Here is an 11723-nt window from a genome sequence, read left to right on the forward strand (position 1 = left end):
AATCAATCATTTTGAAGATTAAAATTTTTAATAAAAATAAAGGCTATTTTTATTAGTGTAATTAAACTTTTCTTGAGTATTAATTGCTCAGTTAAGTAAATATATATTTAAGGTTTTAATGGAATAGTGTAATTTTACAATATGAGAAATAAGTAGAGAAAACTATACATGCTTCTTATTATTTTGTTTGCTCATTACTGAAGTCATTGAGAGCCTAATTAATAAACCAGTGAATATTTAGTAAATAAAACTCTTTTATTTATTTTATTTTTAAATAATATTTTAATAGTTTTTATTATAATCAATATTTGATTGATTATATGTTTTTTTTTTCTGAAGAAAAGTAAACAATCTATATAAATGTATAAATTTGCATAAAATTAAATCCTTCACAAAACACGCTATTAAATGATCACAATAAAAAATTAAAAAAAACAAATAATAACATTTTTTTTAAAAAAAAATAATTAAAACTAATTTTTAATAAAAATTTATACAAGTTTATTATTTGTTTTAATTTATTACATGCATTTCTCTTTAAAAATATGTCTTTAGGTACTCTCATCTATATATCTATCTTCATAAACAAAATCTTGTTATAAAATTTTTTTTTTTTTATATTTATCTATTACATGCACTTATTTTGTATCATGCAAGCTCTAAAATACCTATATTCAATGTTTTCATTATTTTAACATCTTTAAAGGGTAAATAAGTTCCTTTACTTATTATATGTATACAATAGGATATAAAAGAGAAAAAAAAAAGAAAATTTTTTTTTCTGTACATTACATGTATTAATATTTCTACTATAATATGCATCTTTATACGCACATATGGGTACATGTTTTAGTGTGTATATCACATTTTACTTTTATTACGTTTATCAAAAAAAAAAATAGAATAATTAATTTTTTCTATTTTTGTGAAAAAAATTTTCTGGTTCTGATTTATTAATTGATCATTCAAATGACTTTGCCATGGTATTGAACAAACAAATTAATAAAGAACGTGCAGGGAAATCTCTACTTATTTTCTTTGTGTTATTTTACTTTTATTTAAAAAAGTTATATTGAACATCAATTGAATTATGAGTTTATTAAACAGAAATAAATCTTTACAAGATATCAAATTATATAACATATAATAAAAACCTCCTTGAAAAAACAAAACTTATTCCTTAAAAAAATTATTCATTTTTTTTTCTCTTTTTTTTTTGCATAAGAAAGTACATAGTCCTAGTAGATATTTTTTATCCCTTTTGCACACAGTTATCTTTAATTTTTAAAAAAGTTAGCATATTCATTTAACCAGATGTGTATATTAATATCATTTGTATAATATTAATTTTAAAGTGGGTATTTATTAAATGAAGTGATAAATAATTATTAAAGTTATTACTACGTGCAATTTATAAATATTTTAAAATCTTGGCAATATATAATATTCCACGTAACAAAATAAGCGGAAATCTCTCTACATTATCTTTATTAACTTGACTAATTAAAATACTATAGAAATATTTAAGCAGTAGCTAATTAAAGATGTTATTTACCTTTTATAGAATAATAGCTATTTAGTTGTATGGAAAATAGTCAGTTATGCATTCATTAGTTGGTTAATAAAAGATGTTATTAAATTTTTATAGTACATTAAGTTAGTTTACTAGTCGTGTACGTACAAGTTAGCCATGCACTGACTCTAGTTAAAAAAAAAAAAAATATAAAGTTAATTTTTTTTGTTTTGTTTATTTTATTGTATATACCTCTTTGTAATTAAAAAAAAAAAAATTAAATTATTTTTTTTTTTTGTCGGTTAGTTAATAAAAGTATGTATATTAACTTTTTGTATATAACTAGCTTAAATAAAAATGAAGAAATTTAGCTTTACACACAATATTATCAACGTCAATTATATGTTCTTAGCTGAATTAAAAAAAAAAATAAAAAAATTCTTTAATTAATTTTTTTTTTAACTTTTTGGTTTTTGTAAAGAAAGATATTTTTAATTTTTTTTGAAAAAAAAATGAAGTTCTTAAGAATATATAAACTTAAGTAAAAGACATTATCTTTAATCAAAGATATTATGTATGTGTGTTTATATAAGATATTTATTACATGTTAAGTATATGTTGACTATTGAACACTTATAAATTATTAAATAATTGAACACTTTATTATCTTTATGCAAACTTCTCCAAAAAGTAAAAATATAAACAAAGAAAAAGATTAAGCTTTATAGAAATGCTCTTTATTACATTATTCATTCAATACCTTAGCAAAGTCATTAAATGGGTAATTAATAAATCATAGGTTGACGTATGTACGAATTAAAAAGAGAATTAATTTTTACTTACTGGTTAATAAAAGATACTATTAACCTTTTTTAGTACACTAAGCTAGTTTACTAATGTATGTAATAGTTAACCATACACTGACTGGTTAACAAAAGATATTATTAACCTTTGGTAGTGTACTTAGCTAGGTTACTGGTCGTGTATGTACAAGTTAGTCATGCACAGACGCTAGTTTTTAAAAAAAAAAAATTATTTTAATTTTTTTATTTTTTTTAATTACAAAGATGTATAAAAATAAAAATAGCAAAACAACAAAAAAAATAACTTTATATATATATATTTTTTTTTTTTAACTAGCATCAGTGTATGGCTAACTTGTATATACACGACTAGTAAACTAGCTTAGTGTATTACAAAAGGTTAATAATATTTTTTATTAACCACATGTTTATTAAAAGATTCAGTAAAATTTAATATTCAAATTAAATATTATGCATCATAAGAAACCATTATATATATAATAAAAACAAATATATATAAATGTATATTTATTTACACATGCTTTTTATTAATATGTTTGTTTAAATACTCTAGCAAAGTCATTAAGCTGGCAATTCATGTATCACTAGTTTAAAAAAAAAAAAATTATAACAATTTTTTTTTAATGAAAGATTTAATGAGATAGTTTTAAGTAAAATTTTTGTCAAAAAGAATGAATTTTAAAACAATAAAAAATTGAATTAGAAATTTAAAAAAAAGCAAGAAATTTTTTTTTTTATTAATATTTAATTTTTGTGCATTGTAATAGTGTTAATAAATATAATTTAAATTTATTTATGCACTTTTAGTTAATTATTTTTATATAAACAATTTTAGTGAAGATTTAGATTTCTAATAAAAATAAGAATATATTTTTATTGAAGTAAATAAATTCCTCTAAATGAATAATTGCTGAACTATGTAGACTATTTCTGTAAGGTTTAATTATTAAAATCTGACTTATTAATTGACTGTTTAATGGATTTGCTAAGGTATTAAAAAAACAAATTAATAAAGAGCACATATAACTAAATATACCTATTTTTAGTGTACATACTTATTCTCATACATAGAAATATTTATCATATATAACATTTAATTTGAACTAAGCAACTCTATATTGATTAACAGGCATATATTTAATTTGACAAATGTGTAGTTATTTATAAAGAATAAGTATATTCTTTTAATTTAGAAACGTACAAAGATAATTAAGTTATAACAAATAAGAAAATTAAATTTTAAGTTATTTTATTGTTATTTCAAAATATGCAATTTTAATGTAATATAAACATGATACTTTTTATTTATCAAAAGAAGTAAAAATCTTATTGTTTCTTTTTATACATTAACTTTTTTTTTAAGTAAAAAAAACTAACTCTTTTTCTATTATTTTTTTTTTTAAATAACAAAAAAATAATTAAATCTTTTTTTTTAATTACAAAAAATAAAAAGAATAAAATAAAGATAAAAAAATACAGATATATATATATATATATATATTGTTTTTTTCTAATTAGAGTTATTGAATGACTGAATTGTACTTTCCTAACTAGTATGCCAACTTTATATACTATAAAAGGTTAATAATATATTTTATTAGCCAACATTATACTGGGATTTATGATATTGCAATACCCCATTCTCTTAAGTCATTTCATTTTCTTTTTTTATTTTTTCTTCATCTTTGTTCTTTTTTATCGAATTTTCATGTTTATTTTGTTTATTCCGTTTCTTTAAAATATTTCTTTGCCTTTCTTGCCAATTTTTCAGAACTATTTGTGTTTCCAACATGGGATTTATTATTTCTTTTTTTATTTTGTTTGTATCTTTTATCATACGTTTCATTTCCTCTTTCCAATCCAACTTCAGCTCTTGAAACCAATCTTCTTTTTTCCAGCATTCCCATTGTTTTTTCTTCTTATCTATCATAATATTCATTTCTCTTTCTTCTTCTGTCTTATCTGTTTCCTTGTTTCCCATTTTTTGTTTATAGGATCCTCCACGTTCTTTCTTTTGTTCTATATATGATCTAAGAAACTCATTTCTCATGGAATATATCTCTTCCTTTTTACATTGATCTAATATCATCATATGTATCTCTACGCACATATTAGATATTAACTTTTCCTTCTTTATCTTATTATTTACTTCTTTTTTTATGTCTACTACTGTTACGTCTCTTCTCTGATTTTCTAAATTATTTTCCTTTTCTTCTACATTCTCTTCGTTTTCTTCTCTTACGAATTCATATTCTTCTAGCAACTCTTCAAACCATCCCTTCTTATAATATCCCATAAATAACTCCCTTTGTTTCTGTAACCATTGCTTCCATATTTCTTTTTTTCTCTCTAATGTAGGATGACTATTTTTTTCATTTGTTCCATCTATAATTTCTGATTTTCCTAATGTTTCTATATATTTTTTTTCTTCTTTTTTCCATTCTTCCTTCATATTTTTAAACCATTCTTCCTCTTTCCATTTTTCCAACATGCTTCCTTGTCTTTCTATCCATTTCCCTGATAATATCTTTTGTTTCTCTGATTCAATGCTACTACTTTCTTCTTTTTTTATCATTGTAGCTTCTTTGCCCTTTACATCAACTGATTCTTCATCTTTTAACCATTCATTTAAGCAAATTTCTAAAAATTCTACTCTATTTAATTCCCACTCCTCTTGTTTACAATCCTCCATTATCACCATATGTATTTCTATTAAAGTTTTTCGCTTCGGCTTTTTTCTCAATATCATACAATCGCTCTTTTCTTTCACTTTTTCTACCTTCTCTTCCATATGTTTTATCTTTTGTTCTTTTTTTTTTCTTTCTTTTTCATCTTCTCTATTTATTTCCTCCTTTTTCTCCTGTAAATATTTTTGTTTTTCTCTTTCCTCTCCAATTTCATCATCTTTTATATTTTTTTCTGCTACGTTAATTTTATCTGATTCTTTTCTATTGACTTCTTTACTATTGTATTCATCCATGAACTTTATAAAGGATTCATTTTTATTTTCATTCTCTAAAAACTTCTTATGCATATCTTTCCAATGTTTTCTCCATATAATCTTTTGCTTTTGCAGCATTGGGTTTTCGATTATCTGCTCATTATTCCCTAATAAGTTTTCCTTGTTCAACTCTTCCATATATTTCTTTTCTTTGCCCATCCATTCTTTCTTCAATTCAATAAACCATTTTTCTTTTTTAAATTTCTCTAATTTTCCTCTTTTTTTTTCTAATATAAAGTTTTTTATTATTTCTTCTTCTATTTCCAAAATTTCTTTTTTTTCATCTGAATTGTCCTGCATTTTCAACTTTTCTATGCATTCTTTAAAAAATTCTTTATTGTTCCTTATCCATTCCTCTTTTTTACATTCATCCAATACCATCATATATATCTCTATCCTTAATCTCGATATTAATTTATTTTTGTTTGAATCATTATATGCTTTATTTCTCTCCTCTATCTGAGTTCTTATTTTCTCTCTATCTGTTGTTTCCATATTTTTTTTCATTTCTTCTACTTCATATTCTACTAGCAATTGTTTTAACAATCTTTCATTAAAAATATGCGACTTTTTTTGCTTTTGTATCCAATTCTTCCATATTATTTTTTGTCTCTCTAGCATGGGGTTAATTGCTCCCTTTTCTGTGCCTTCCATCATCTCTTCTTTTATTAATTCTACACATTTATTTACTTCTTTTTTCCATTCTTCTATCAAATTTTTAAACCACTGTTTCTTTTTCCATTTCTCTATCAACTTATCATTCCATTCTGTCCATATTTTCCATAAAGGCTTTTGTTCTAAAAAAATACTAGTAATTTTTTCTTGATCTATTTCCATTGTTAAGTCTCTGATAATTATATCCGAATATATACCTTCTTCTTTAAATTCATCCAAACAAATTTTTAGAAATCCTCTTCTATTAAATTCCCACTCTTCCTTTTGACACTCTTCTAATACCATCATATGAATTTCAATTATAGCTTTCCATTTCCACTTTTTATCTATTACAACAGTATTGATCTTTGTTTCTATATTTCTTTTACTATGTTCTTCTTCTTTTTTTATTCTTTCTTCTTTTTCTTTATTTTCATTTTCTTTGGATTCTTCTTCTCCGTATCTTTCACCTATATTAACTTCATTTTCCAATCTTATTTCACATATGGAACCGTTTTTCTCATATATCCCAAGATTTTTCATATTATTCTCTAACTTTTTATAGGGAAAAGCTAAAGATGTTGTCAAATCTATTTGTACTTCTTTCTGTTTTTTATGTTTTTTTTTTTTCTTAGATTTACGATTATCAAACCATGATCCAATAGGAGTATGCTATTATATAAATAGAAAATTTTAAATTAAAAGAGTACATTTTTTTATTTTAATTTTATTTTAACAAAAATAAATAAATAAAATGAATATAGAAATATTTACATATTTATGTTATAATTTATCTTACTTTATAGAGAAGGGCAAAAAAGAACATAAATAAAATTAGTGATCCTCCTATTGGGAGAATAATTAAGGTAGGTAAAATTCCTGAAGATGTAGTTTTTGTAGAATTACCTGAAATTATATTTGGAAAAGTTGCATCTTGTAGAAGTGAAGGATGGGTAGCTACAACGTTACTTGTTGATATATATAAAGTCTTTATTGAATTATTTAGCATAAGATTGGAATTATTCATTGAACTATTTAAAGTATTTTTATTTATATCTGGAGATATAGATAAATTATATGAAGTTTTAGGTTCTTTTACAACTGGAGTTGTGGTATTTATAGTAGAAAGTTCAATTGGAGATATAGCTTCAGATACAGATGCACTTGTAGATGAAGATGTATTTGCAGGTGTTAATGGCGTTGCACGTGTTGGTAAAGATTCTGTTTTATTTGTCCCCGTAGAAGCAGGCTTAATTGGAGATTTATTTGAAGAAACGGATACATTTGTATGTGGAGATACAGTTGAAGATGTTGGTGCAACTGAGGTTGTGGTTATACTTGTAGAAGCAACTTTAGTTGGAGATATATTTGTAGATAAGGGAGTATTTGTAAGTGAAGATACGGATGTAAGTGTTGATATAATTGAAGTTGTAGTTACGCTTTTAGGAGTAGATCCAGTTGGAGATTTAATTGCAAGTTTAGGAGTGGGGGTGTGTTGATTAGTATTAGTGTTCGATGTTATGCTGTTAGATGTTTTCTTTGAATTTGAGGCAAAATTATTATTTTCTGATGTTTTATCAGAATATGAACCTGATTTATAGCAATCAATATTGGAAGAAAACATTTTCATATTATACAATGTACAATTTTTAGAAATTTCGAAATCTTTATTATTTTTCTTGCTATCATCTATACTCCATCTGTTATTTTTAGTAAAATCATCCTTTTTGCTATTAATCCATTTGTTTAAATCCATGCATTTTTGATTCGTAAAATTCTTATTCAGTTCTCCAATACGCTCATCCCTTTCTTCGCAAAAGTCTTCTACACGTCTCCTTTTATTTCTTATTGTTTTATTATATTTACTAGGATTTCTTTTACATGAGTAGATAGATGACATTTTACCAATTATAGATTTCTCATTTTCTTCCCATTTTGTTTTACTATCTCTTTGAATGTTTAATTTTTTTCCTAGGGTAGTAAAAAAATCTTCCTTTGTATCATCTACCCAATCATTAAAATCTCTACAGAGTCTCTTTTGTTTTTTCAAAATTGTTTCCCTTTTCAATTGATTAAGGCGCTGATCGACTTCCCTAGTAAATTTATCCTTCCAATCTCTGTATGGATTACTAAAAAGTGATTGAAGTGATTGGATTAAACTTCTAGTTTTTCTATTAAGTTCCTTATTAATATCCATTCAATCTCAAATTATAATTATGCTTGTATGTATTATTATTTAGTTTAAATAGATGATTTTAAAAGACGAATAATTATTATATATTTATATATTTCTTAAATGCAAAATTTCATATTACGTTATAAGAATAATGAAGTATTAAAATTAAGAGAATAAAAATGATATTTATAGTCAAAAATATAAAAATATTTTTTTTTGCATGGAGTTTTAAAATTACCATATGTAAATTAGATAAATCAAATTTGTAATAACATTAGTGTTTTTACTAGATATTATGATGCCATTTAATATATTAATAAACTTTATATTAAATTGTTGTAATTTTAAAATGCAAATATTTCATAATAAAAATTAGTTTCTAATTTTTTTTAAGGTTATTATATAATAGTACCTTTATTTTTAGGTAAAATTAATCCATATAATTAAGAAAAAAATGTAATGATAATTGAAATTATGAGATTTATTATAAAATTAAAATTATTAAATTAAGAAAAAAAAAGATTATTTCACAAATTTTTTATTTATATATGTATTATATTCTTTTTTTTCTACTATGCATTATTGAATAAATCATTCTTAAATATATAAGCATGGTTTTTATTTGAATATTTTTTTTTTTTTCTATTTTTTCAGGAATAATTTATAGATAAATGCGATCATCTACGATTAATAAAATAAACTTTTTTTTATTAAATAAATAATTATTTTTAAATATATTAAATAAAAAAATAATATATAAGGAATTAAAAATTTTAAATTTAAATATATGGTTTGAAATTTAATTTTTAAAAAAGGAAATATTATAAAAAATTAATATAATCCCTGATCATTTTTTTTTTTTAATTATTTAAGGCTTATTCACTTCAGTAATTATAACATTACTTTCATTTTATTATTTCAGAAACTACTTATCTGATATTTTTACTGGTTTTCTCCCTTTTTTCTCCCTTATTTGTTTTAATTTTTATGTGCATTTTTTGGTTATAATAATTAAGTTTTTGAATTAAAAAATATTGTTTTAATTATCAATATAGCTCTATACATAGATAAGCTAGAAAACTTTTTAGTGATAAATCATTTGAAACATGAAAATATTTTAGAAAATATAAAAATTGATCAATTAAATTATAAGAGTATAGAATGAAGAGAAAATATTTATATTTTTCTGAAAAAAATAATATAGATTCGTGATAAATATGAATATTGATTAAAAAAAATACATATATCATCCAATTAATCTAAAAGAAATAAAAATTTGATGATTACTCAATAATCACTTCATATACAAAAAAAAAAAAAAAAGTAACAAAATAGTAATTTTTACATTTTTTATGAAGATATATTTTATTATAATACCTTTAAAAATCTATAAAATATTTTATTTTATTTAACTTGGATTATATTACTATATTTCACTGATTTTATTTCTTTTTTTTTTGTGAATAATTATATATTTTTAACAAAAAATGCAAGTAATAAAAAGAGAAAAAAAAAAATGATAATTTTTCAACTTGTATAAATATTATTATTCCATTATAATTAATTTACTAAAAAATATTTTTTTAATATTCATTTATTTGATTTACTTTTATTAGATTTTTGTTTAATTATGGTTTGTTTAACTTTCTTTTTATATTTTATTTCGTATCATTTAACATTTTTTTTTTTTAATAGTAATTATTATTAATAATATAAAAAGAAAAGTAAAGAAATATATTGTGTATCATTTTATAAATATAATTTTTTATTTATTTTAAATATATAAAAAATTAAGGTTATATGTATAGGACTTACAGAATATCAAATTTGTTCCCCTTTAATTTTTTTCTAAACATATTTTTCTATAAAAAATAAGTTTAATTTGAATAAAAAGTATTTCACAATTGTAAATTATTATTAGGTACTTCTTCTCTATCCTTAAAAATAAATTATAGTTGGAACATCACTAATATTTAATTTATAGATTTTATATTCCATTAATGAATTACAGGAATTATTTTAACTGAAATAATAGGAAATCAGTTATCACGGTAACTTATATTCAATTTTTTTAAGGATAAAATGGAAAATTATAAGTTCTGAGTTAAAATTAAATGAACAAAAGAATTTTTTTTTTTATTTTTAAAAAAAAAAATACAAATATAAATTATATACATTATATGTTTTATTAATAAAGGCGCAATAATTTATATCATGAATTGTTATATCAGTAAGATGAAATGTAAAAATGTGTATTGTACAAATCTTTCTATAACTATATAGTTAATTAATCATTGAATAACTTTGTGATTTATTAATTAGTTCTTCAATGACTTTAATAAAAGTGATAGATATCCAAATTATTAAAAAGAAAAATTTAGGACTCCTTTATAATTTTGCATTAAAGTTTTTATATAATCGTTTTATTAATTGGATATTCAATGACTTGGATAAAAGCAATAAACATCCAAGTTAATAAAGAGCAAATTTTTAGGACTCCTTTATAATTTTATATTATTGATTTATTAATTGCCCTCTTAATGACTTTGCTAGAGTATTAAATAAACAAATTAATAAAGAGCATTTATAACTGAGTTAAAATTTACTGCTTCTTTTAATAGTCCTACTAATTGTTATAAATGAGTTTTTATTTACAAAGAATTACTTATTCTTTTAATTAAAAACATACAGACAAACTATAACAATTAATAAAGTCAAAACTTTATTTTATTCAATGTTATTTCAAAATATACATTGAATATTACATAAACATAATTATTTTATCTCTAAAGTTTTAATAAATAAAAATTAATTCTTATTTAATTTTTTTTTAAAAAAAACAAAAGTCAAAAACACAACAAAAGAAAATTAATTTTTTCTCTAAAAAAATATTTATTTTAATTTATATTTTTTTTTTTAATTACAAAGATGTATATATTTATAAATAACAAACAAAAAAAAAAAATAACTTTATTTTTTTTTTTTTTAACTAGCGTCAGTGCATGGCTAACTTGTATGTATACAAGTAGTAAACTAGCTCAATATACTACAAAAGGTTAATAACAAATTTTATTAACCAATTATAGATTCTTTATAATACAAAATTAATTAAATCACCTTAAAAAAAAATTCAAAAAAAAAAAAAAAAGACATAATATAGTTATAATCTAGATGTGTCAAACAAAAAAACTTTTATTAGACACACTAAATTGGTCGAAGTTCTAGTAATTTGACCTTTTGCATGCAATGCACTCCTAGGTGATTCGCTAATTGGCTACTTAATAACTTTTCTAGAGTATTAAACAAACAAATTAATAAAGAGCATGTATAAATGAGTATACGTTTTCAAATATATACATATATATATATTTATTATATATATATAATGATTTCTTATGATGCATAATATTTTATCTGTATTAAACTTTACTGCATCTTTTAATAAATATATTTATTATTATAAATGAGATTTTATTTACAAAGAATTAATATATTCTTTTAAACAAAAAACATATATATATTTTATAACAATTAACAAAATTTAATCTCCAGCTC

General features: G+C 21.3%; 1 protein-coding gene across 1 annotated transcript; it reads right to left on the reverse strand.

Annotated features, from left to right (window-relative positions):
• Positions 1-3982: 3982 nt before the first annotated feature.
• Positions 3983-8189, reverse strand: PRELSG_0006900 (surface-associated interspersed protein (SURFIN); the record flags this gene model as incomplete). Its single annotated transcript, XM_028676790.1, has 2 exons — positions 3983-6664; positions 6792-8189. 2 exons carry the CDS (start codon positions 8187-8189, stop codon positions 3983-3985), a joined length of 4080 nt encoding a protein of 1359 aa, XP_028531263.1.
• Positions 8190-11723: the final 3534 nt, after the last annotated feature.

The sequence above is a fragment of the Plasmodium relictum genome (assembly GCF_900005765.1).
Source record: "Plasmodium relictum strain SGS1 genome assembly, contig: PRELSG_00_v1_79, whole genome shotgun sequence".
Lineage (NCBI taxonomy): Eukaryota > Apicomplexa > Aconoidasida > Haemosporida > Plasmodiidae > Plasmodium > Plasmodium relictum.